At 39.7% G+C, this 27,618-nt stretch overlaps 1 protein-coding gene across 16 annotated transcripts in view; it reads left to right on the forward strand.

Annotated features, from left to right (window-relative positions):
• The window catches only part of KCNMA1 (potassium calcium-activated channel subfamily M alpha 1), a 510,436-nt gene that overhangs the window by 347,321 nt on the left and 135,497 nt on the right, over positions 1-27,618 (forward strand). For all 16 annotated transcript variants that reach the window (XM_064464921.1, XM_064464922.1, XM_064464924.1 and 13 more), the window contains 5 exons: positions 8,937-9,047; positions 10,940-11,045; positions 12,418-12,500; positions 14,774-14,843; positions 16,618-16,773. In XM_064464921.1, the coding sequence (XP_064320991.1) occupies positions 8,937-9,047; positions 10,940-11,045; positions 12,418-12,500; positions 14,774-14,843; positions 16,618-16,773 (526 nt within the window). The remainder of the gene's footprint in view (positions 1-8,936; positions 9,048-10,939; positions 11,046-12,417; positions 12,501-14,773; positions 14,844-16,617; positions 16,774-27,618) is intronic.

Genomic DNA, 27,618 nt, shown 5'->3' on the forward strand with positions numbered 1-27,618 from the left:
AACGTCATGATTTTTTTACAGTCTCTCCTCTACATTGAATTATTGACTTTTAATTCCGTGGACTAAATTCTTTTTGCCTTTTTCATGTGAAGCTGCTAGCAAATCCAATGGAAACTCTTTCTGAGGGCAGCGAGCAGAGCCCAGCTTCCCATGGGTAGATATTGGCAGAGTGGGATTATTACTATTTTATATACATGTATGTGTATATATAAACTGCTGATCTTGTCCCAATAGTAAATATTTATGCTAAACTTTGTGAAATCGTTTGAAGATTTAAAAAAAAAAATCTAGAGGCATCACTGTAGTTAATGTATAAGATTAAAAATTGTATTTTAATGAAATCACAGTTCTTTACTGTATAAACTATTAAAATCTCTTGTTTCTCTTCTCTCATGATCTGCTCTGCTTCCCAGAGATTCCTTTAGATTTCTTAAATTTGCAAGCCATAAATCAGCAAATCATCAACATATCAAGGGGAGGAATCATCTGTTAGAGATTCCTTCCAGAAGGAAACATGGGATTCAATAACTAAACTTCACAAAGGAAAATAAAAACTGTAGACAGATAGATATGGTAAACAGAAAGACAAACAGATAATTTAAGTTGACAGGCCATCTTGGACTCATTAGATGTTTGAATTTGATTAAAAATTAGAAAAAAAGATTTTAAGGCTTGCTCAGATACTTTGGCAAAGGTCCATTTGCCACAGTAATGAGAGGCATCGCTCCAAAGAAAGTGACATTAGATTATTATATTAAATAATTTGGTACAATATGTAAGATATTATTTTCCGGTGGGATGAGAATGTAATAAGAGAATGTGACACGGATTGCATTATGATCCCCAGGGGTGTCTCTATTTCCCATCTGCTAGCCATTCTTCTAACCCCACTGCTTCAAATGAAGTCTCACTTAGTGATAAAGAAAATCTGATGAGTGTTAAATAGACTGACGGGTAGAACTAGCAGGACAAACTTCTTCTTCCAATTCTGCGTGCTTATTAAAGTACATCCATTCTTATGAAAGCAAGAAAGGAGATGTGGGAAGTGACATATACAATAGTACGCCTTAAAAAAATTTGTATTCCAGGTCTCAAATCATGTTCCATTCCTACAAGAACAGCACTGATTTTATATTTCTAGTTAAAATTGTAAACATTTCCAATTTTCCTTCTCTCTGCCTAAATTTAAAAAAAAAAAATTAAAAGTTGAAAAAAACTTTTGGGTTTGCCATAAAAATAGCCATTGTTTGCTGTCCAAATTTTGATCGAGGCAGACTGAATCTGGTTTATAAATCTGCTGGTCTACCATATTCTACAAAATACACAGGCCGTGAATGTAAGTGTGGGCATTCCAGGGCGTGCAGTGTGAGGTGGCGGAAGAGGTGGAGTGGTCAGCAAGTGTTAGTGAACGATGATCTTTTTGGTTTTGTGGGGTGATTTCTGTGGAAAGAAATGCATTGGCTCTGGTCATGAAGGAAGGGCTCAAAAATCTTAAAGCCTTTGCAAACGCCTGCATTGCTTATAGAGGATTTAATTTTTGACTCATCATTGATCATTTGAAAAATGCATGAGGCAATTTGAAAATGAGTCATGGTGGGAGCATAGAAAGCAATTTATTTAAGGGAAAATATTTTCAATTGATTTCCCAAGTAATAAGTGTGTCTCGTGTGCGTGATACCTGCTGCACAAAATAGTACCAGAAGGAAGCCCAGGGTTTGGAGGGGTTAGAACAGATTATGGTCTGCGACTGAGATGCTAATGCTGGAGACGTGGTTTACTCCTGCGGTCTGCTGTAAGCTTCCCTTGTGCATGCCGTAGCGTTCAATAGTTTTTACTTCTATTTATACCGAATCATTCACTTATTTCTTACGGGGTTATAGCTGTGTTGTGTCTAAAGGTGGTATTTTTTAATGAAGGCAGAAATACTCTCGATATTACCGCCATCAATAGTGAATGGAAGGATTAATATTCATCCTTTACTTAAATGTACAGTGGAAGCCTCTTAACTAATCCGGACCCTGGAAAAAACAAATCACTGTGCTTTCTTCCTCTTATTGCAGTTTCAGAGGTATGCATCCAGTGAAGAATATGAACTTTTATTTCCTAACTTGCATTATAGGCAAGCATTGCACAATTCCTTAGATCATAAAAATGTAAGAGAAACTCATTTAGCTGTAACTGAGCAAGGGAGTTGAGATAAAGCAGCTCACAGTGAATCACTGATGAGAGCATGCTACCGCAAACAGACTTAGATGCAAGCTCTAATATGCAGTTTAAACAGAGGAGTGTACTATTTATCCAGGATTAAAGTATCTGAAATGCGTTCTGTCGGCTGGTCCTCTAGTAGAAATCTCACTTAGGTGGGCATAAAAATTTGAGGACCTGTGTAAGTTAATGCCTCTGGACTATTTCCATGCGCTTCAGAAACAATTGCTAATATTTAAAGGCTGCCCGTGATGCACCAATATTCGCCGAGCAAGGCTGAAACCTGGATTTGTATAAGTGCACTCGATACAGTTTCATAGGGGTAATAATTCACAACTAATTAGGGTCTTGTGTGCGGCTCTATGTTTGTCACGCACTGCCAATTTTGTGTTTAAGAGAATTTGAAATGATTCTTTCTTGAGTCTTAGTTTTACATACTTATATTGATCACAGATTAAATTAATGTCTGCACCAGGGGTAACTTGCAAATGCCTGACGTTAATGATTTTCGATTTATGTTAATCTGATCCAGTGCTGTTCCAATGATCAGTACTGTATTACCGCGCTCTTTGAGTGCCTTCTGGTATGAAATAATTCCTTTTTCTTTACTCACAATATAAGAGACATTCCGAAGAGCGTGGAACCTGTTGGAAGGAACAGATAGTTTCTGTCAGAATTAATCACAGCAGGTTCAGTGCAGGCTGCACGAGTTCACTCTGGTCCCTAAATAGTTGGCAGCTGAAGCTATCAGGTCCAATTTACAGAAATTAAAGGTACCTCGGACGTGTTCTCACGTACCGCAATCACATCTCCAGTCACACCGGAGTCACGTTCTTTTATACTTTTAATGTTGATGCATATTTGAAAGTCGGTGCTTTTGGCTTCGCGGTAACTTCAACACTTTTGAAATTTTAAATCCTTCAGGAGTAGAGAGAACACTGAAAATCTGCTTTCTTACAAAGAGTTTAAGGGTGAACAAACGTTAAAATAAAGTTGCTGGGATGTTAGAGGCTTGACAGACGATTCGCTATCCTCTTGAGTATATTTGACTTGTCTCCTTTGTACTAGAAGATTTCTAGAGCCTGATTTGAGAATCAGAGTGAGAAAATAGCCTACAGTTGATTTTTTAACAATAAATCACGTCTTGCGTTCAGACTACTTTATGCTCTGTCTTCAGAGATACGAATGCCTAATGCAAAAAGGAACGTTTGGGAGTAATGCTTTTTAGTTTCATACCTGCAAGAGTTATTTGTTAGAAACCAACTCGGTGTGTCTTTTTTTGGTCCAGAAGTGCCTGGTCTAGATGAGCCGTTCTCAGTCTTTGCTTTTGTTATACATGCGAGTTCGACTACTTGTCAGAGGCAAGGCTTTTCTAACCGTTAAAACGTTGTAACATATTTTTCTGGCTTGCTGTACACGTCGGCTAAATAAGCGGTCCTCAGAGGACCCTCCTTGGGTTCAATTCTGTGAAAAAAGAGAAGAACGTGCAATCATGACTGTGCCGCACCTATTACTCTATCTGTATTAATCTGAGAGAGGAGTTTGTATTAACATAAGGTGCGTCTTTAACCGAATAAGGGAGAGACAGATAAGCACATGCATAAAGTTTTCACTTAATTGAACTGAATTAGTAGAATCTTGAGTAATGTTGGGTGAATCACAAAGAGCACACGCAGCTGGAAGTGTATCGTCAACTTCTATGTTTAAAGAATGCATGCCACTAATAGATAAGCAAGGAGACCGTATATAGTCTCTGTTGACATTTATTGACTTTTCTTAATAAGAAAAAGTGACTGAGACCCATCCTTTGTTGAGGAAAACCAGTTAGACTTTACAAGAACCTGTTTACTTCAACCACAGCAGCCTGCTACTGGTATACAAAAAAAGAATTTAGGTGGTCGATAGATGAAGGCATGATGGGAACGCTAAGCAGGAAGACCATAAAGAGATTTGAGCATATGTATTTGATATAAATATTATAGTTTTATAGAGACCTCCAGAGCAATGTGCACCACGCTTCATTTAGTTACTTGACAAGTGAACACCATGTATTCAACTGAATACTGAAGAGAATTTTGCATTTATTATCTTTGATTTATTATGACAGACGAGTTAGAGTGAGTTTTTTCAAGTTCTTTATACTTGTTCCAATAAAATGGATATAATTTCTTTCAAAATAAACAGGCAAAAGATTTGCTTTTCATAGTGTGTCCTCTTAAGGAAGAACCATGCAGAGATCCTTTCTGAAGAATCCTATTCCCAGTGGATCTGTTTTCATTTACAGTGTTATTTACATGGGTTAAGTGTGTGTTCTCAATTACCGCATGTCACAATTCTAGATGATTTAGCGTTTGCTTACTTCGTGTTTTTTTTTTCTTCTTCCTGAAACTCTATCTGTGGTAGCTTTGGACCTTTTAACACCATTTATAAGAAGCTAGTGTATTTTTAGCAAATGTATCATTATGTCAATACTTGAGTGGAAAGAAATCAGGTACTGTAGAGAATTTCAAGGGTGTAGAATCAGAGCTGAAATCAGCTGGGTAGAGCTGTACCAATTTTTCATATTTGGTCACTCTGGTTAATTGTGAGAACGATAAGTGCCTATGGGAGAGAGTGGATTAGTCTGGCTTTATTGGGTGACAGGCTATAAAAGCTGGTAAGCTTTGGATTTTCTGTAAGAGACACTTTTTGCAGCACCACAATCGTGTAATATGGATTCCCATTGGAGTATTAAACCAGTAAACCAGTTTTACCTCTGATACATGGCACCAATGACAGTTATTGCTTAACAGAAACCATGGTCATCCTGCATATTTATCAGCAATGAAAATGTCTAAACACCTGAATTGTGATTCTCAGTATTGTCAGGGCATTTCTAGATTTCATTTTTAAAAAAAAACAACAAAAAAAATTAAAATCATCATAGTTTAGCTGGATACCATCTCACTTTTGAGGTTTTTCATAAACAAAAGCTTAACACAGAGGTTAGTCGTTTCTGTTAACCCCAAATTATTACTACAATATTTTCCTACCAACCAACTCTAGCTGAGAGCAGAGATATCCAGTACTTTGGCTTTACTTAAACTCTTGGTGCAGGGAAAAAAAAGGGTGGCACACGAGAAGGGAACGGTTATTGGAACAAACAGAGGAAGTTATAAATCTTCGAGTCATATACAGGACAGATTGGAACAATATAAGCTGTCCAAGTTTTCTTAAATAATGTACCTAATAACTCTCTCTGGGCAAGTAGGAAATCTGTTTTCAATTTCTTCTACTTCTAAGCAAAACTATAATTTATGTTAAAAGGAGGGGGTTTCTTTTCTGGGAGTTTTCAACCAAAAATTAACGCCAGTATCTCATCAGAAAATATTGCGTGAAAAACAGGAGGTTTTGTGGCCATCACTGCTCAGGACACTGACTTGCACTATATAAGAACAGCAAAGAAGCAAAGAATAGATCATGTCCAGCCCCAAATTAGAGTGCTAAAATGAAAGCATGGTGCAGATGCCTTCTGACACTTCCAGAAGAATCAGTCCTGATGCTCAAACTCAAGAGTATTTGACAGCCAAATGATTTATTTTCCCTGGAGCAGATTGTTGTGAAACCCTACTGAATGAGAATCATAACAGGATTGAATTATTGTACCAAATGCATCTGATTTTAGTGGGAGGTTTTTGGAGTTGATAACCTCTGGAGGTCTTTTCCAACCTACATCATCGTGTAACGTTATGATCCTATGAAAATTTCTTCTGTAATAGAGTAATTTGGGTTGCACACTGTATCTGGCTTGCAGTTTTCCTCTTCACTTTACCAATATTTTTAAAATGTGCGCTCTAATTAATGACAGAAAAGAACGCATATGAAGTGAAATCTCCCAGGAAGGAAGTAAACCTTCTGCACAGGAATGCGGTGTAGCACGAGAGCATTCAGGAAGAGACCCTGCTAAAGCTGACAGCGCAGGATCCAAACAAAGCAGATGCCTACAAGAAGAAACTATTTCTGTTACTAAAAATAATGCATCAGCTATGATAATTCAAAGTTCAATTCCTTAATTAGTAATAGATCCCAGAATCCCAGGCTGGGAGGGACCTCGGGGATCATCTAGTCCAACCTTTCTAGGCAGAGCACAGTCTAAACAAGACGGCCCAGCACCCTGTCCAGCTGACTCTTGAAGGTGTCCAACGCGGCCGAGTCAACCCCTTCCCTGGGGAGATTATTCCGGTGGTGACTGTCCTCACTGAAATTGAAGAAAATAATACCCATAGTTTAATATCAGTCATCTTAGAAAATGGGTACAGACATTATCAGGAATGCAAATGAATATTTTTCCTGCTGTTTACCCTTTTCTTGGGCATTTGTGTTTTTTTCATGCTAGACTGGTTTACACTCAGGAGAAGTGCCGAATACCACTAGACAGCTAGAACTTCCCAGTATCTTAGTGTAAGTATGTAGCGTACCAAACACAGTCTGTTCAGAATTTAGGTCTAGTAAACGACGTAGGTTTTAAACATCTCCTCAGAATATGCACTTTCTTGAGGTTTTCCACTTCGATTGATGTATTGGACAGAGATTCACGCATTTGGTGGCGATTGAATGTTTGTGCCTGAAATTATATTTTACCCTTCTGTGTTGAAGGTAGTGGTCCTGCCCTAACTGTGCGGGCAGTGCCGCAGGCACACACAGTGCTTCTGGCAGGGGGAATGTAGGCAGGGTTTTATGCGGTACAGAGGCTGCTGTGGACTCTGCCAAGCTGCAGAGATCCCAGAGGAAACCTCTTAATAGGATGAACTAATACATTTTGTGTCTTGTCTTCTGATATTGTGCTTACTACCTCATGAAACAGGAACGGTTTAATTTGGGGATTTTTTTGTGATTTTAAGTGTTTACAGTCTGAGAACTCGGTTCTCTGTACACCTACTGCACCAAAAAGTTAGGTTAAAATCGAGCAAAATCTTACTGAAGCCAGAGCAGACCCTCTGGTTAGCTAGTTTAGCAATAAAAGGTCAGAGTATTGACCCCTATGTTAAATACAAACCAGCACGATCAGAGTCTCATATAAACATATATTCCTTGCCTGTTACAATGAATGAAACCATTAAAGTTGCTACTATTGCTGCTATTTCTAAAATTATGTCTGAGTCCTGGTGACGTCCCTAAAAACTCATGCAGAAGGAGTGGTTCTCATACTCCTAAATAAAGCTTTAAAACTGTGCTACGCTAGTTATGAAAGCGGTAATAGTAGCACAATACCATAAGGTGTGCCGGACCGGTATAATAGTTTATTGTGTGTTGCTTTTCTAGTGACCATCTGAACCTCTGCAAAAGTCCCAGGACATGATGGTGACATTATTCACTGTGTGATGCGCATTACTGCTTTATTTTTCCGTTCGGCGTTGTTACCCCTTTTGCACTGAGCTCTGTGCACTTTTCACACACATTTCATCAAGTATCAAGTTACGAAGCACGAACAGACTCCTATTACAGTAATCGTTGCTGCCACCCGTTGTTTGTTGTTTCCAGCCAGTGAGGTTTCTGCGTTACTGAGGTTTCCGCAGAGCAATTATGAAGTAGGTGAGAGTTGGATGGTCTGCTTCTTACCCCTGGAATTACTTTGCTTCGCATTTGGCAGTTCAAGTGCCAAAGAAGTTTGTGAAATTGTGTGTTTGGAGCGGCTGTGCCGTTACTATATGGCTGTCCTGAAGCTGACCCTCTGTTAGATCAGGAATTGTGTTTATACCGCCGTGTCCCTCTTCCCGACTTCTGCAAGCGACGCGGTAATGGGAAGCGTATAGGCCTATCAATCACCATCTGTCTTAATCCCGTGACAGAAATGGAAGCTGGGGTTGAGTTTATTACATGAAGGAATTGTGAGACGGTGTCAGATAGTCTAATCACAAGTGATTGGACTCTGCTTTACAATAAGAACGGAGCACAGATCCCCAGAGTCGGGAAGAGGGCCATTTCCTAGGCCTTTTCTCCAGCCTTGCAGAATTTAAGAGGTAGAATTCAAGAATGTGTGTGTAGGTTATATATTGTGCTTCCATCTTACGTGGTCAGATACGTCCATTAATGGAAACATGGAGCGGTAGAACCTTTGCGACATCACAGTCTGTGCAAACGTCAATTTTCTAAGCTATCTGTTGCAACAGTGGAATAAATAATGATTTCTTATTGTAAAGTACTCTCCTTGTAGAAGTTCCGGTAGGAAAAAGGTTTCATTTTTACTGCTTACGGCCTATAATTGGCAAGCTTTGCATTGCCTTCATTTGGCATAAGTATCTGCTTTCAACCATGGAAAAATATCCAATCATTTTAGGGAGGTTTGCTCTCTCATTATGTCATAAGCCAAAAATTTAGAAAGTAAATCTCAGTAGAGGAGGTAAAGATGTGGAGAAAGCTGCGTGAAATAAAGAAATACGAGTTTGGAAGGGACTGGTTAATACAGCGTATAAACATATATATAAATGATGCCACTTGTTGTGAAATGTGTAGAGCAACTTGGCCAAACGGTTTGTTAGTAGTGGTCTTTGCAAGGGAGAGCGTATCTGCAATTCCAAAGCGCTGTTTGGAACTGGTGTTTTCCTTCTCTGACTTCATGGAATAGGATCTAGAGAAACGTCAAGAAGAGACTAATACTCAGTTTTGGCCAATAAATTATCATTTCCTTCTTTGCTTTCTTGCTTGTTGGTTTTATCTTCTTTGCAAGATTAACTCTGGTTTTTCTGTACCAGGCACATAGTTGTCTGTGGTCACATAACACTTGAAAGTGTGTCCAACTTCCTGAAGGACTTCCTGCACAAGGATAGGGATGATGTCAACGTAGAAATCGTCTTTCTGCATAAGTGAGTAATTTTTCACAATTAGCCTTATCACCTGTTACTAAAACTCTTTAAATTAAGCCATATCTTTTTTTGATCTTTCAAGCTCCAAATAACCATAAAATTAACCTTTGCAATTACTTTCCTTAACAATGTATTTTGAAAAAGGGGTTGTTTTCCGCAGTTGTTTCATAACCCATTGCTAAGTATAGGTGTGTCCAGCAGACGGACTTGAGACCCAGTCACGTCAATTGTGAGGCAGACAGCTAAACACAGACTTGAAGTGGGAATGGAATTACAAAATAAAAAAAATGTTGAAATACTGATGAAGGGATGTGAGAATTTTCTTTAGTGGCAAATATTTCTAGTGAAACTACAAGGTTAGTGAAATTAGTGAAAAATAGTGTATCTCGTGAACTTGTGCTATCTGAAAACACAGTTTCACCCTTGATTTTACTAGGAAAAAATGCTTATTTCATATTGCAAACTACGTATAAAAAGAAAAATGTAGGTGCAGATGTAGTTTTAATTAGAGGAGGTATATGACAGATGCAGTGAAGACAAATTAACTTCTTGCCACGGTAATAATTAGTGCTGCTCTTTTACCCAAATATCCATACCTACACACACGTGGTCTCTTGCATTTTTCTGACGTGGGATTTGGCGAGGCGTCCTGAGGCGGTTGGGGTTTGCTGCAGGCTCGGCGTTACCCGTAATGCAGCAGGGAAGAGGCGTGCCTGTGGGAGAAGCTGCTGGAAATAGCCACGTGCCAGAGGGAGGGCGACAGTCTGAAGGCTCTTTTCTGCTCTGGAATGGCAGCCGTTTAGAAGTGCTCCACGCTAGCAGCGAGTAGTATTTTTTTGCATTTAGCATCAAGTTCTGTGTTTTTCTTCTTATCAAAGAAAACAATTAAAAAGTTAAAGAATCATTTATGCTGATTCAACAAAAGACGCTGAGAAAGTAAGAACCAGCAGCACCTGCAAAATTTTTTTATCTAGTCCTTTCAAACTGAACTGAAGACGATAATCGCAAGTAACTACATTGTTTGTTTGCTTGTTTCCCCTCTCTAATAACAAGAATTGGCTGTCAGAGGAAAGCGGAGACCCAGATTTCCACAGTGGAAATAGATGGTGATGGGAATCAGGAACTGCGTATGCACGCGAAGGGAGTTTAGCACCTGGCTACTCGCTAGTGCCTGCTTTCTTCAATACCTTCGCAGGCAAATGTTTGCATGTATCTGTTTTATTTTCTTATTAAATCTAGCATCTGGCACGACAAAGATCTCACGCTCTCACGCCCTTACTGTGTAGCCATTAAATCCCTTCTGGCTTAATAAGTGGCATCAGAAAAGGTATTTACAAGGTCGGTGCCACGTTATGGGGTAGATTGTGATCCATTTAATCTTTGTTTATGGCAAAGTGAAGTGAGATGGTGGGTCACAGCATAATTATATTTGGGTTGATTGGAGCTCGTACAGGCCACAGGGTCCCTACAGGGTTCCTTTGGTGGCTTTTAGCAGTTTGGCACCAAACTCTGTTGTTTGGTGCAGTTGGCTCTTTTGAGAATGGTGGGGGCAGCGAGAGGGTGATGGTCGTACTAGGCCGCTCCTGAGGAAGGTGCTGTGCGAGCGTGTTCCCAGCCGTTTGCTCCAGTTCTTCGGGGTTCCCGCCTGCGAGGAGCTGGCGGGTGGTGAAGGTGCAGTGAAGTGGGCCGGGAGCTCCGTAGCCAGAAGAAAGGCAGCAAAAGCAGCGATGCATTTATCCTTTAGGTACTGCACGCTATTTCCGCGCCAGCGGAAAAGCATCAGCCGAAGTCTGAATACCTAAAATGGGTTGGTTTATAAATGAAGGAGAGGGGGCAGTTACGGGAACTGACTTCTCATTTGCTCTTGTGTTTTCTTCCTCTTCCCAATGCAGTATCTCCCCTAACCTTGAGCTGGAAGCTCTTTTTAAACGACACTTCACTCAGGTGGAATTTTATCAGGGTTCAGTCCTTAATCCCCACGACCTGGCGAGAGTGAAGGTAACAGCTCTGTTGTTCTGTTCTCCTGCTAACTGCTTGGTTTTTAAAGCACTCATTGCATCGTTTCGAAAAAGACAGTAAATCTCTTCTTTGTATAACCCCAAAAGATTGTTTTTCTGTCTCTATTAGCTTGCCTAATAAATTATAATATCTATCCTTAAAAACCTTGTTTTCCCTCTATCTTTAGACCTTCAAAGCTACAGGAACACTGTGACTTAAGATACATTGTCTGCCATTCCGCTGAACTCTATGAATTTTTCATTGGGGTTTAGTTCAAGAGTCTATTTTACATTAATGTTTGATATAATAGAACATTGCCTTACAGTAATTGCTTAAAATGCTATTGTCTTACCTTCATCGGACCGATTAGAAAACAATTTTTCACCTGTCAAACCCTTTTTCTATTGTCTGGAATCCTGGAAAAAAACATAATTTAAGATTTTTGGTAGCTAAAATCAGATGGTTTTATTGTCTAGAATTCTCTATGGTAAATTATTTTGTACTCTTAAAGCAAAGCATGAAGCTTAAATGGAAAAAAAAAAAGATGGCAAGCTGTCAGATACAGCATTAACTTTTATGTTTCTTTTTCCATTTTTGTTTTTTAAAGGTATGTAAACCGGCTACTTAAGCCAAGGATATTTTAGTGCAATGTTAACACTTTCTGGAGTATTAATCATACCTTTTGTCCGTTTTGGCTGCAGAAATCGCTTAACCTTTTGTAATCCAACGCGCGCTGTTTCAGTTCATTGGAACAAAATGTTCTAATTATGACCATAAAATTGTGCATTGGTGTTTTGTGTTCTGTATTCCACCCTTCCTTGTGTCGGTCTTTGGTTGTGTACACTGAGAAATACTTGGGTCGTGTGCTTTGAGTTAAGTAGAGGTAAGGTTTGTGTGACCATAGAGGTCCTGTGAACACATCAGTTCTCCTCGTGCTCTCGAAAACTGGTGCTCAGATTCTAAATCACCAGTTCAGCCGCCTCTTCCCGGCCCTAATAGGAAGGTACTGAAATTCCCAAACGAAGCTGCGGGACTTGTGGGAGTGCTCCACTGACGGAACAGGAGCTTCCTATGGATGCAGGGCTCTGCATTCCAGTATCTGGTTACAAAAGATCTGTCCGTTAACACCTTCATGCCTCAGGTGATACAACGTAAGAGTCAATGACTGAGCTGCTGACCTGGTCTGAGCATCATAAGCAAGTTTCAAGAAACTGCTCTGTGTCATCGTCACATGAACTCACGATAGCTGTGTAACGTTAACAACCGACACTGGCACTCGTGGTGTCAGTGCTGGATTCCCGACGCTTTACGGTGAAAGAAGAGCGGGAGAGAGAGGTTGCTATTTATGTTTGCTTTCTCTTTGGTGTCTCAGATAGAGTCAGCAGATGCGTGCCTAATCCTTGCCAATAAATACTGCGCTGACCCAGATGCTGAAGATGCCTCCAATATTATGAGGTAAACGCATTAGTTTTTAATAGGTTTTTGGTTCATAACTCCGATTAGCCAACTTCTGGAGTCCAGATAGGCTACAGCCACGCACAGCTTTATTGCTGATCTGTTGCACTTGAAGAATGTTGCAGGATTTTTTAATGTGTTTTTTTAGGGGGCAAATTACAAATTGTCTCAAAAGTCGAGAGGTGAGGATACCCTCCATTCCTGCCTAAACTGTTTTAATTTGGCAGCTTTACAAAGAGCGTGTCAGAAGAGACACCTGGAGCACAAGCTTTGGTGCTCTGTCGTTCCGCAGGACCTGGGGTTTAAGTATTCATCGCTGAACGCGGTGCCAGTAGAAACGAGAGGAGAGGGAGCAATGTGTTACGTGATGCATGTGCTGCCCGGGCGGGGCAGGTGCTCCTTGGTGTACCTGCTACAACACGTAACGGCGCTGCCTGGGGGGAAGCGAGGGGTACACCTCGTGATGGCAGCGCTACAGTGGCCTCCTAGCTCCATCCTCCTTTTTTACGCTGAAGACCAAATATTGCTTATTTTGATTGGTGAGGGACTTACACGTTAGGGATCACCAGACCCTGCTTTCCTCCTTGAGTCCTCTGATGGAAGGAGATGAGAGAGTCAGCCAGTAGATGGCAGCTAGAGCTACAACGAAGCTAAGCCATTCCGTTTTTTGCTTTGTTCGTACAACCGTAGTTTTAATGAGACCAGTCTCTCCTTTTTAAAATTAAAATGTCAATGATGTGTTAAAAATTCTCTAACATAGAGTTGGCCATTGTTACGAAGCAATTTTACTGGCCTGTCAGATGTTTGCATGCTGTGAATTGAAGGAAGGGGAGAAATAATAATAAAAATAAAATTTTAAAAAAATGACTCCTCTGGCAGAAGGTCACTGGGTCCAAGAGAGCTGGCTGGCTGAGGAAGGTGCAGGGCTTAAATATGCCTGATTTCATTTTCCAAACATACTTTTGAGTTTCAATCCAACAGACTTTATTTTGACATTGATGGCATAAATACATTAAAAATATTCAGGTTGCAGATTAGTGCGTTCTTAATAGATTTAATGCATTGAAAGTAATAAAATACAAAAGAGTTATTTTGAGAGTGGAACTCTCTTGTGTTTTCTCACGTTTAAATGAATTTAATTCAACACAATTGAATGTTTAATTAAATCATTCAGTAGGAAATGGAAAATTAGAAGGAAGACTTGTTTTCTCCTTCCCAAAAAAATAACGTAAATTTGTCATGCATGCAACTTTTTTGATCTGTTTCATGCTCTAGCTTTGTTATGCTTCAAAGCACAAGCCAGACCCGCAGTTTGCAAGATAATTCCTGCAAAACACCAGTGTAAACAGTTATGGCTTTCAGAGTCTTATGAGACTGGTGATTCCATAATAATTCAGATTATTTTTCATTTTGATTGTTTTATCTTCTTTTCTACCTTTAGTTTGTGTATACAGAACTACTTTTATTGGCCTGTTTCTCTCTTTAATGCTGCACGGTGCTTTTTTAGTTTTTAAATTGTATGTTTCTCTCTTCCTAACACGTTATCAATCCACTCATTTCTCAGACATTTTTCTTTCCAGCCACTTTTAATCTGTACGCAGTTGTGTATCTTGGGCTCGTTAAATAATTAAGAATGCAGTCAAGCTGCAGATTATGGAAGTAGCCCATATTTTATACATTTAGAGTTGAAATCTCCGTTTCAATATTGAGCTTTGGAATAATCCATAAAAATTAAGATGAGTTTGCATGTGGATTTATGTCAAACAAAATCATTACTCAAGGTATTAAAATGTGATGAATGTCTAGCAACTATAAATAAATAATATGTGGTGGGGCAGAAAGAGTGGGCTTCTTTTCAGACATGTATTATTGGACAACTTGATCAATTATGTTGATTCAAAGACATGAAGGTAAATCGGTGAAGATGACATCATAATTGCAAGTGTATTCCTTGCTTAACAGAATGAGTACAGAATCTGAACAGAGCTGCTAAACCAAGTTTCTCTTTCTGCACATTCCATAACAGTAAACCATTCAACTGAATAGTTCCTGAAGCTTGGTGTTCTCTAGTATTGGCTGATGGTTATTAACTAAATTTGACTCGATGTAAATACTGCACGGGTCTGCCTTCAGTCGGTATGCTTTACAGCCAGGTGGAAAAGAGGATAGAGTTTTAGTTGTGGGGCTTGACAACACAGTAGAGTAAAGGTGTTAGGAGATGTTATCCAAATATCCCATCGGCTAAAAGTTCTTTATTTTCTTTCATTTTTTAGAGTTATTTCAATAAAGAATTATCATCCGAAGATAAGAATTATCACTCAGATGTTGCAGTATCACAATAAGGTAACGCAGCAATCAACAGTGTCTCTGCCCAGAGATTTTTTGCTACAGTGCATCCGCTCATAAAGAATTGTTCTGTCTCCACTAATAGTCGCTATTTTTCTTTCCAAACAAAACCATCCTAATAAGCCTTGTCATGTACTCCAGTTACAAGGTGATTCAGTTTAATTTATATATGCAAGGGACCTTATCAAAATCCTCGGACATTTATTAATTGCCTAGGGTTTAATTCTGAAAGCTGCAGTGTCCAGAGTTGCTATTGATTCCAGATGAGCTTTTAACCACGCAGCTTCTACAAGTTTTGCTCACCTTATGACAGTAGAGCTACCCAAGATGAATTGGTGGCCTCTAGGCAAGTCATCTGAAGACGGTTCTTTGTGGATACTGAAAAATGGGTAAAATTATTGTCTTACGGGAGGTTTACTGTGATTTTGTGCTTCTTGCGAGACAATGTAGACCTGAAATTGCCAAGTAGCAGGTACAAAATAAATAAAACTAATTGTTTTTTCATATGAAATATAATTCAGCTGTGGAATTTGTTCCTAAAAATATTGTGGAGATCAAAATTCTAAATCCACTTTGGAAAGGAATTTGGCAAATTTTTGATGGTAAATCTGTGGACTTTAAACAATTAAGTCGATTCAGTCAGTCCTGAGATGACAGAGCCCATAAACTGCTGATTAACAGCTAGGGAGAATATATCAGAGGATGGAGGACTCAGATGTGACCTTCTTCTTTTATTATTTCTCAAAGCATCAACCACTGCCTAGTTCTGAGAAGAAGCTTGGCTGGGTAGACCTTCATTCAATGAAATGCAATAATCCTGGTACTGGGGAGGTTTGACTGCTGCCAATTCCTCATACCTGTTACTTTGGCTAGAACAAGAGCCCTTACTGTTGCGTGTGATGTCCCCTTCCTGTACATAAACGGAAGGACCCTGTCTTTTTAAAGAAGAAAAGCAAGGTGCTTCTCTGCTTTAAACAGGTTCAGAGGGGAAGATCTTTTAAATACTGCATTTTTCCTTTGTATTTCCAATGAATGTATCTTCAAGAATAGCTTTTATCGAAGCGCTGAACTGTAATATTAACTTACGAAGGGAAACAAGCATGAAGGCCTCTGTGTTTCCCTACGGCTGTTCCTATAAGGCAGGTGAAAGAGAGAATCTGATAGAGTAGTGCCAGTAACTGAACAATATTAATACCTATCTAACTGACCAGTGTCAGTACTGGAGGTCTGCCTTGATCAGCTATTTTCTTTATCCTTACGATTAGCAGTCTTAGGAAAAAGTTTGGATTTTCACTAAATCAAGTGCTATCCTTCAGGGTGGAAGGAACGAAATAGGAAAGACAGAAGACATTGTATACCTTATTAAACAGCAATGTCTTATAAACGTCTTACAAAGGTTGCAGCTTCACACAGGTCGTAATCTAAGTTATGTTAGATTCCTGTATGTTATGTGTGTGCCTTATCAGTCAGAGAGTAGCTCAGAGTGCAAAGAAAGGAGTACATAGAAGGGAAGGAAAACTTGACAACGTTCTGTGGTTTGTTCCGGTGTGAGGATGGCTTGAGAAACGTAAGGTTTCATCTCTAATAGGTATGATGGGTAACATTTCTTAGCATAGACTTAGCAACGCTAAAATACTTGGAGTGCTTCTGTCTGCTCAGAAAAAGTAGAGCCAGTGACGCAGAAAAACATTCACTGCTGTCTCCTACAGCACTGTACTGTATTTGAGGAAGTATTTCTGGTCATTCACCAGTGGGTTTGTTTGTTTTCCAGGCTCATCTGCTAAATATCCCAAGCTGGAACTGGAAAGAAGGGGATGATGCAATCTGTCTTGCTGAGCTCAAGCTGGGTTTCATAGCCCAGAGCTGCCTGGCACCAGGCCTTTCAACAATGTTAGCCAACCTCTTCTCCATGAGGTCATTCATAAAGGTAATGTCTTGTCTCATTAGAACGTATTAGTCCGCAATTCAGTTTGTCAGAGAGCTGAGCAGAGAACATGGCTCAAATATGAAACAGATAGGAACACATTAATGGATTTTGTAAGACAAAAAAACCCAGCGCCCACTTACATAGAAAAGCACTCTGCTGCAAACTGGGCAGTGAGCCAGGCTCTGTCAAGTTACAGTTTTATTTTTATTCAGCAAGTGTTTGGGTTTTAAATGATTGTTCAGAGCATCATCCATTTCTAGGGAGCTATTTCTGGTGTTTTGTGTTTTGCTTTGTCTTAGACAAAACAGGTTAATCTATGAGAAAAGCCCCTGCTGCTAAAACAAAAATGTGATTTATATATTTCCCATATAGCAACAAAGCATCCAGAAAAGAGGACTGATCATTTTGGTCTTGCACATCAAGTGGCTAGTGGACCTCTGACTGCGAGAGTAAATAGGGAACATGTGTTGGAACCGAAGCCTGAACTTCCTACAACATCATCTGTGTATTTGTTTCTCCTTAGTCAAAATGCTCTTTTGGACTTAACATGGTAGAATTTTAACCCAGTTATTCCTAGACTTCCATGGCAGCTCTACTAGTTCACTGGACCAAGGCCTTGATTGCAGCCATCAGTGCTTCCTTCCTCGGGCCTTTCTGGGACGCGGATTCCAAGCATAAAGGATGGTTGGTTTCCAATCCCATGAGTGTTGTTAATGGGATGGGAAGCACTGGAGTACGAGGTTGGCCATGCTCCACTTCAAGACCATAGTTCCAGTAAGCAAAAAAAAAAAAAAAGCCTAATGCTCTCAGGTGAGAAAGGCAGGACTGTTCTCATGGAGGTGCATGTATCAGTGTAGTGAGTCTTTATTTACTTCTTATGAAGTCCTGAAATGCTTACTAAGGTATCCTTTGGATACCACCAAAAAAATTGGAGATGGCAGGCTCCTGCATGTCAAAAATATTCCAGACTATTACAAATAGTCAAAAAATTGCCAGTTCTCAATATGGAAACAAGCCTGGGCTCTGCACTTTACTGTCTGCTGTTATGATGTTGGCATCATTATTCACAAAAAGCAGGTTTACTTCAGTAAAGCCAAACTTGGGAACTGTATATGACTCATCAGCATATGGTCGCTTTGATATTAATCCTTTCCACATATATCCGAAAAGAAAACTGTATCTCTTACGAACTTCATTCTTCCTGCGGGTCGTTTCGGTCTGCCTCGCTCTCGTCTGGTGGTAACCCAAGACCCTTGGGAGTCTCAAACATTTGTTACGGTCACACTAACGTGTCCACATTACCGAGGCAACCTGTTCTATGAACTTGCCCTTGAAATCAGAAGTTGGCCTGAAACTTTTGCTCAGCTTCTGTCTTTCCAAAATCAGAAGGGATCAGTTTTTTCTCAAAGAGATCCAAATACATAGGTAGCTTCCGAAGCACTCGTCTTCATGCAGGTTATTTGAATCCTGAATTTAAACGTGCAGTGAGAAAATGGAGAGATTCAGAAAGTGGTAATGTGTACAGATATCTGACTGTGGGGGAACTGTACTAGAGAGACACGTTTATGGCCTGGATTTGTAGTTAAACCATTTAGAAAAGTCAGAAACTCTAAATATAAAGGTATCGTCTTTCCAGAAGATCTGTCTAACCACTTATGCCGTTATCTTACCCACCTCCTGTCCTGTATTTTCTTATTTTATCAGATATTCTTAGAGTAGTTCCAGTACAGCCACGGATTGGACTATCTCACTGATCAACAGTTATAAGCTGAAGGCTCAGCTTTGCAAGGCACTACTCAGATTACGCCTGAGTGTTTCTATATACACAGAACAAGCATAAAAATAGCAATGATTTTGATTTGGAGGAAGCTATCGGTGTCAGTGTTGCTCTTGTATCTCTGATTGTGTGCAGTTAGAAACAGAACAGGGTGCAGACGTTCCTTAACTTGGGTTACTTCAGGTGGCACTGAGAGAAGAAAAATGCCATCAAATCGTGCATTGGGAGAACGCAAGACACTGTTCGTACTGCTTTAAAAGCTGTTTGCTACTTAACTAAGGATGAATTGTCCAGGCAAGCAAAATGCCTATCGCATTTCCAAAGATCTCGGAGTATATTAAAATCTAAAGCAAAATAAACGTTCGAGAACTGAGACACATTTTTTCATGAGAATCCAAATCAGTTGCCGACAGCAAAAGGTTTGGTTCTTTATTTAGCTGAAAGGATGTTCTTCAAGCTGTCTCACTCTTAAAATTCTATTTGAAAGAGAAAACTATCAGTGGTGGCTGTGAATCAACAGTGTGTTGTAGGAGAGCAGCTCCTTTGATTGGAATTGTTAGACAGGACTCTCTGGAAAAGAACAATGTCAATTCCCTAAAAGAACTTCCACCCCCTTTCATTTAGACCACTGAATTTAAGTACTGTCAGACCTTCATAAATTCCTTGGGCAAACGTTATTAGCGGAGTCTCCCACAAGTTAGGAGGTTGCCAGGAAAATGTACTGAGACTTCTGTATTTTTTAAAACAAGCTTGAAATGTGTGTTCGTTCCTCCTCCTTCACAACGTGATTAGAAAGTGATTTAATGTGCCATAAATGTTTGGTCCGTCAAACACAAATGAACATGATTGATGGTGACATTGCACACATTTAACTCATTATGTGTTACTTTACAGCAAAATGATTTGTGTAAACAGTCTGCCCGGTATTAGAGGTAAAACTAACTAAGAAACCTCAAAATATTATATTTGTTACTAATATTTTCCTTTTGGTTTTAGCTATGTAATCTCATATGGAACCTTTTATGTGCTCTTTGGCACCAAACCGAACAAAAAAGAAAATCAGCTCAAAAAGTTTAAGGTTCTGTAAACACTGAAAGGAAGAAGGATAGATTGCACAACAAGTGATACCTTATGCAAAAAAACCACCCCAACTTTACACCTGTAAACTCTCTTTCAATAATCCATCCTGTTTATAGCACAGAATGTTATCATTGTGTATTAATAAAGGAATTGGGACACTCTATTACTCGCACAGTGTCAGAAGAAGATGGAAATACTATCCTGTACTGCAATTTTTGTATTGTTTGGACTAGCAATTGTATACCAGAAGCCTACTCATAAGAAAAACATTGCAAAAAGTAAGTAAATAGAATGAAAGGCAGAGGTGGTCAAATCTTGTCCCTTTGTATGGCCACGCAAGCCAATATGAGTTAGTGTGGTTGTGTAAATTAATAGAATGTGGAATGTGGTTCTTGAGTGTAACGCAAATCCTCAAATGAATTAATTTTGTCTTTGCTCTGCTGGTAAGACGGTACACCTCATTCCAGATCTAAAAAATGATCTCGAGCGGTCTCAATTCTCCTCTAAGCTATTTCGAGAGCAGGAATGGGCTCTGTGGACTCTTCTGGCAGCCGTTGCTCACACCACGCATATGCAGTGCCCACTTCTCCCGCTACGTGCCTTTCTGGTCCAGGCTGAGAGAGACATAACAAAGTCACGCAGGTTTACATCCGTCAGGTGCTTACCTACACCGATGGAACACATCAACTGCTTTGCTATTTATTTTTGGCAACTGAGGAAGCCTGGGACTGTTTTGAAGTATGAGACTACGGTATGCACAGTGAATTTCTTCAAGTGAAGGAGAACTTTAAAGGGGGGTGGGGAGGGAACGCGACTTCTCAACTTATTGTGAACTTCTCTGGGGGGCTGTGTGGTAAACTGATTACCTGGTCCTCCTCACAGAACAAATCTTAATGTAGCGTGCTCCCAAAGACATTTATTCACTAAAAAGTCTGGCGGAATACAATATTTTTAATCACTGAGTCTAGGAATTAAAAACTGTTGTGGTTGAAAACTGTTTGCTATTTAGCGATCGCGTCAGTCCTTGTGATAAGCGCGGTATATTTGTCTTGGGCTGAAGTCTGCTGCGGAGCACGTTTTTCAGTCAATCGTTTGAATAGATCGACACCAATCTATCTTTTGCACTTTGATTGGATAGAAACACTGCCCTGGGCTGTAAATTTGGAAGTATTGAGAGCAGAGCCTGTCTGCCTTCAAGTTCAAACCTGTCAAGGCCAGCACCTAAAGAATTAGGTGTCATAATATTTCAAGAACACACTCTCTGCTTTGACCTTCCACAAGACCCTACGTTAGTGTGAGCAATGGAAAAGTGCGTGTCTCTCATCTGAAATTAGAGCTAATCTCGATTAGCATAATTGATGTTTTATAAAACATACTCTTTTCCTGCGAATTTTAAAAATCTTGCTTGTATAGAGAAAGAACAATGGGAGCAGTTGGCTGAGGTTGTAAAATTTTTATGCCACTAAGGATTCTTGTTAGCTTTGATTTAAGTGGAGAATGGAATTGAGTAAAGAGATAGTTGATAATTTATAATACTTAAGGAAATTCAATTATAAGACTGTAAATCTAAGAAGCTTCACTCTTTGCTAGGAATGTATGAACTGCTTTCGGCCAAGTACTTATCTGTCAGGTTTTGATACCCTTATCTAAAGGCATAATAAAACCAGACATTTACACAAGCAATTTGGGTGGACTGAAAGGGCGTTATAGGTGGACATGAGGAAATGTTTAAAATACATTGCCGTCAAAGTACAACTTCTTTTCAACTACCAATCCAGAATATTCTGTGTGTACTTTTTTTTAAATTCTCATCTAGGTTGTTAGGAAAAAAAAAAACCACCACTACAATGCTGTGTAGAAGAGAATTGCAAAATTAAACACTGGGGACCCCTGGAAGCATTCTGAGCCGGGGGAGGGTGGGGAGGCAGGAGTCCCTGTGTTAGATGGAAGTAGATGAAAACAGCTTGGCAAGGGCTCTAGAGAACTGCCTCAGTGAAGGTGTTATTTCTAGTCATTTTTTGTAAAATATTTCTCTACATGGCCCTCTGGGCATCTTTTAAGAGAAAATTTTATATGTATTTTAGAAAGGAAATAGGTAACAACTTTCACGTTGTTTACACAGCACTTAATTATTTTTTTTTTTGTATAAACCTTATAACTTTGGGAAGACCCTTCAGAATTTCTGAAATGTGTGCATTTAGACAAAGTACCGCATACTGGGACATGTATGCTGAGCAAAAATGTTAGGCCATTAGAATAAAGCAGGACCGCTTTCGTAGCACAACTAAAATATTCAAGTGCTATCCTAGAGAGGTGATGAATAGAATGAGCTCATTTATTGTACTTTTTGTGTTTTTTTTTTTGTCATTTGGTTAGTTAGGGTTCTTCATCAAAGTAAATACATGTCGAAAATATGAAATGGACGATCTTCATCCAAACATCTGAAATTATTCTCAAAGGCTTTGTATTGTTTTGCGCTCTGTCCTTGGTGGTGATAAGCTGAGCTTGTTCAGTGCTGGGGAGCAGACTTTGCAGCTGCTTTCATTGTGCTATAAAGGAATTTTCATTGTGTCCCTTCCTTAATATTTATCAAGATGCCCCGCCATCCTCTCCCTGTTTCTCCTTGCAAAATACAACGAAAGACCGTAGGTCACGCTACAACTCTAGCATCAGTTCTCTGTCTTGATAGCGAGACTTAGATTTTGACAGGAGATTATATAGCATCTTCAGGTTCAGATGCGCTCGATCTCTTTCATGTAACTCTGTACGTCATTACACTGAGAAGCAAATGCTATGAACAAGATAGATCAGCTGGGGCTACAGAGGTGCTGATAATTACACTGCCGGGGGTAGGACTGGGGGTGAGTTCAGGGTTTAGGTTTTTTCCTGACAATACTAATGGTTGTGCTTGCAAGATGAATGCTGTTTCTTCATCTCCCTGCCACCATGTCTCACTAGGAAATGATTGTATTATGTAAATATATTTGCTGATAACAACATTGTACCTATGTACCAACAGAGGAGAGCAGAGGAGCATTGTGACTTACAAAAAGATACAGATGAAAATTAGATTTCTTCTCTTGGGATGCGCTATGTCATTTCCCAGCTATTCTTCATATAGGCTATTGAATCAGTGGGTAATTTGTTTTATGACTCTCTAGGAGACAGTATTGCGGTGTAACATAGTCAGGGGAAGGTAATCGTGTGCTTACAGTACTGAAGAGGAACTTGGGAGACATAGATGCAAGTCACTGGGGTGGCATGGCACATTCTGTGTCAGGTCCAACAGTGACCTAAACTCTCCTTACCTTTCTACCTAGCTGAGATTAGAATAACTTACATTTTTGTTGCTATTTGTTAAAATTTCCTCTTGAGTTTGTAAGGTCTCTGAAGAAAGAAAAAATACTTACTAGTTGTACCAACACAGCATCCTGTGGTAATGTTTTGCTATGATTTAACACCAAAGTCAAAAGAAAATGCTACATGCTTCTTCCTAATAATTGATGGTGTGGTCACCAGTAGAAGGTAGTGAATGATTCCTTGTTGCTGCATCAACTACTAATTGTACTGTCTTGTTGTCTTTCTAGAATGCTGCATTTACTCATGCTTGAAGTATGTTAGTTATTTAACTTCAGGAGGAAAATAGCAGAATGATCTGCAAAGCTTCCTCCTTACGATCGTGCAGGGAGGGGAAGGTCTTTCATAAAGCTCATTTTCCGTAAGGAAAGGCATGTAGAAGTGCCTTTTGTCGTTGCTTGGTGATATGCTTGAGATGTACAATATTTGATGAGTAAAGGAGGAGGTCCAAATTAAAAAAAGGGGACTAGAGTTGCCCTTGTTCAATGATTGTGTCTTCATTCAACAGTTATACCTTATATAAAGACCTGTAGAGGCCTGTGTATGAGGCTAAATGAAAATGGAAATAACATGCGAGAAATGAGGAGAGGTAAAAGGGAAAAGAAGAAATAATAGCAGGGCCCAATCATATCAAGGGTTTTTGTTGGCTATTTCTCCTGCACTGAAGCTGTTCACTGCTATTGTGTTGGTGAACTTCATGCCTTGTGGTGTTCTCGTGTTGTTCCTCGCTGCACCTTTTCTGCTACATTTTATTCTAGTGTAAATATTGGGCAGCACTAAACTCTGCTTTAATTACTCTGCCATCAAAGAAACGTCCCCTTGTTCATTATTTGACTGCTTGATTCTTCACAGTTTTTGTTACCAAGACGGTATTTTCCAGTAGATAGCAAAGGTTTTATCTGGTGATGGCATGCCCCATCCCTAGAAGTGTTCAAGGTCAGGTTGGCTGGAGCTTTGAGCAACCTGATCTAGTCAAAGATGTCCCTGCCCATGGCAGGAGGGTTGGAACTAGATGTTCCTTGAAGGTTTCTTCCGACCCAAACCATTCTGTGATTCTGTGACCTAAGTGTCTAATTTCTCAAGCTGGCAGTTATCTGCAGAGGTAGCAGGAGATGAAGCCTGGTGTCCCTCTGATCTCAGAACTAAACTAGCACATTCGACTTCCTGGAACCCACAATACTTAAGAAAGATGGATTTATGCTTTCTGCTGGAAAGTGTTTGTTCAGCCAACAAGCAAAGCTTTACCACAGAAAACTTTTCACTGAAATGAAATGTTCTCTTCGTCTCAGCTGTATGAGTCTGTACTGTACAAAGGTGGAAAATACAGGTATCCTGATTCTGCTGTCAGGAGCTGAAATAGGATAGACCAGTAATTATTTGCTGTAACAAAATTACTTTTATAACCGTAGAATTTAAACCACTGTAGGTTTTTCCTTGTTTTTTGAGTTAAAGTCAGGACTGTTTTTGTCTTTGTAAGCACAGCAATATTTTCAGGTAGGTTAGAATCAAGATTCAAATTTCACTAACCAAATAAATACCTTTCACAGTTTTACTGAATGACATTTGTGGTGGCCTTGATTAGTGGCATCTTGACCCAAACTCACCCCAAATTCGGCTCTTTTTGCTTCTATAAGGTTTGCATAACATTTAACTATTCCCCGTTGTTTTCAGGCAACTGACATTTTGTAAATGCATATGGGACAGATTTTTTTCATCTCTACATTAAGTTTTGGCAACTGACTTTTAATATATAGATAAGTATGGGTGAGCAGTAGATGAGTAGCAGTGAGTCCAGAGGTGGACTGGGTGGCAATCACTCCAGTCACAGTTAAGTCGTTTAAAGGAAAATAAACACACATTATGAAGAATCAGATTTGTTTAGGGATTCAGTTTTTGAGGTTAACCGCAGCAGCAGGCTTTCAAATGTCATCACAGAGGCTTAAATTAGTCAAGAACACAGTAAGTCTTAAAGTATTTTTACTGACTTTAAGGTTTTTGAAATTAGTACCTTACTGACATGGATTAGGGGAGAAAGTGATTATGTTTATCTGTGGAACCTTTATTAAAACTCAAGGCTCAAGGAATCAGAACTGCAAGACTCAAGGAATTAGGAAAGCAATATTGAACACTGGAGGTTCTTAATAATGGTTTCATTCCTATGAGACCAGCAAGTACTGCCTTTCAAAAAATACCAATTCAGAATCAGCAGGGGGGTGACCATCTCCCTCTGAAATCACAGGGAAAACATCATGGTTCAGGCAGAGGAAAAAATGCAAAAATCATCGTTGGTCCATTATTATCTTATAATAACATTTTATAGCATCCCAAATACCAGCAATTCTTTAAATTCATTAATCAACGTTTCATGGTATCCTAAGAGAACATATCTTCAATGTTGCAGTCACTTCATGAAGGTTGATTTAACACTAGCCAGTATCTATGAAGCTTGATCACCGCTTCGTGAATGAGCTTGGCTTTTTCCAGTCCTCCACTGGTTCCTAAGGGTGAGCACTTCACCAAGGGTCTGATCTGCGGTTCCATCCTCCAAAGCAAAACCATCTGCCTAGAGAAGGGAAAGCAAGGGAAGGAAGTAGAAAGGAGAAACACATCATGCATTTGTATATTTTTTCCTGACCCAGGTGGTGTCAATCTACGAAAAAGCCACAAAACAGTCTGTAGTTACAAACAAGCCCTTGCTATCGTTACTCCTATATTTTTACCAAGCCTGCACTTTATCTGTTCTCTGTATATAAAGAGTTGCTGATCAGCAACATTTGCAAGCTTCCCATAAATGAAAGGGTTTTAAAAAAACGTGATATGACTTCTCTGTGTGTGGCGGGAGAACAGCACAGTGCAAATCCCTTTCAGCATCCCACGTGGTCTCTGAGTGGTGAAACGATTTCTGCGGAAGAAGTTTCTCTTGATTGTTTGCAGCCCACTTGTCAGGGAGGGTATGATTTGGAACATCTCCACGTTGCAATTTATTCTTGCAGTTGTTTATTTCTCCAGAACTAAAGTAACTGGTTACCTGCCAGCCTATCAACGGGGGAAGAAAATGAAAAAGAAATAAATTCGTAGCAATTCATGTTTCACTGGTTTCTTAAAAAGTTTCCAATCCTTCTTTTCTTTAGACCATTCTTTTGAAAGAGAGCCTTTTGACTAGTTTAACCTGGGGAAAAGATTGGTGAAATTAGTACTCAGCATGTAGGATATAACTTACACAAACTTGTATAAAACACCATGCGAGTCCCGTCAAAATAGCTGTGGAGTTCAGATTTTTTTAATATTGGAAAATTGTACAAGAGAGATTGTGTCGCACTGATTTCCAGTGAAAGTTATATTGTACTACAAAATAACATAGAATAATAGAATGTAAAAGCAATAGTAGTATTTAATAATGTAATATAACAATAGAAAAAACTTTAATAACATTGTATGATAATAATGATATAATCTGAAAATTGCTTTGGTTTATTTCTTCGAACTGAAATCATTGTGTCAGCACATGTTGTTTCTTTCTGCTTTGTGCTCTTCAGACAATGAACTTGAGCCCGTCAGAATCAGTAGAGGCGGTTGCAGTGGTTTAAACAAACTGCGGATCACGCTCTTCCAGGGAAGAGGTGCTTTTAAGTCGGAAAAGAGCTGGAAAAGCCCAGCATTCCTGTGATTACAGTATGTCAGTGCAAGCCATGTGTGGGCACGGTGTGGCAATTCTCGTTTAAGTCAGGCAATTAGCAGAGCCGCAGCTCTTCGTTACGCTGCTTGGCCACTGCCCTCCTGACATGTGCTGCTGCAGGCGTAGGGGCTCAGCTGCGGTTCCCTTTCTGAGCCACTGAGCTTTGCCCACTGAGCTTACTATGGATGACAGTACTCGCGGCTTTGGTACTGTCTATCCATAAAATGCTGGTATGACACAGAACTGGCCTTGCTGTCTCTGAAAGCTTTTAAAGGTAAAATTTTTTCGAACGTGATTTAGACCTTTTTTTCACAGGTTATCCTGATTAGTGGGAAGACAAGATGTCTGTATGATTTAAGCGTAGAATAAGTGACTGAGTTGAAGCAGGCAAAGAAGATTAACCACATTAGGAGCCTAAAAGAGGAGTTTGAGAGAGGAGGTGGTAACACCGCTGATGGGGAAGTGAGATAAGGAACTGTCAGCGAAAGCGCTGCCAGCTGGAGGCTGTACATCCTCTAGTACCTGGCAGGCAGGTCGGCTGAGCTTCCTTCTGGGTAAAGGAGTTAAGAGGGAAGTAGAAAACAAGATACAGAGGACGTTAGCCTAGAGAACCTGTTCTGCTGGTGGCGTGGGTGATGTTAGGTAATGATGTGGTAGAGCAGAGAAACCAAGTTATAGCTAAGAATAATGCCTGCCTTAAACTCTCAATCTGATAAATAAATCACTAGGACAAAATATCTCTCTCAGACTGTTAGCTGTTTTATAGCTTGTAGGGACTCTCCCAGGGGTTCTTGCTCTCAGGTTAACTTTCTTCTTTGCATAGCTAGATTATTCTCTAAGCTGTTACCTCCTTTTTGCCCCACCAGGTGTTACAGGCTGTTCTCTGTCTTTCAGGGGATTGCGAATGCATATAGTCTTTGAATGCAAAGAGTTTTTTATCTCTTTACCATCAATT

Source organism: Phalacrocorax carbo, chromosome 13, assembly GCF_963921805.1.
Source record: "Phalacrocorax carbo chromosome 13, bPhaCar2.1, whole genome shotgun sequence".
NCBI lineage: Eukaryota > Metazoa > Chordata > Aves > Suliformes > Phalacrocoracidae > Phalacrocorax > Phalacrocorax carbo.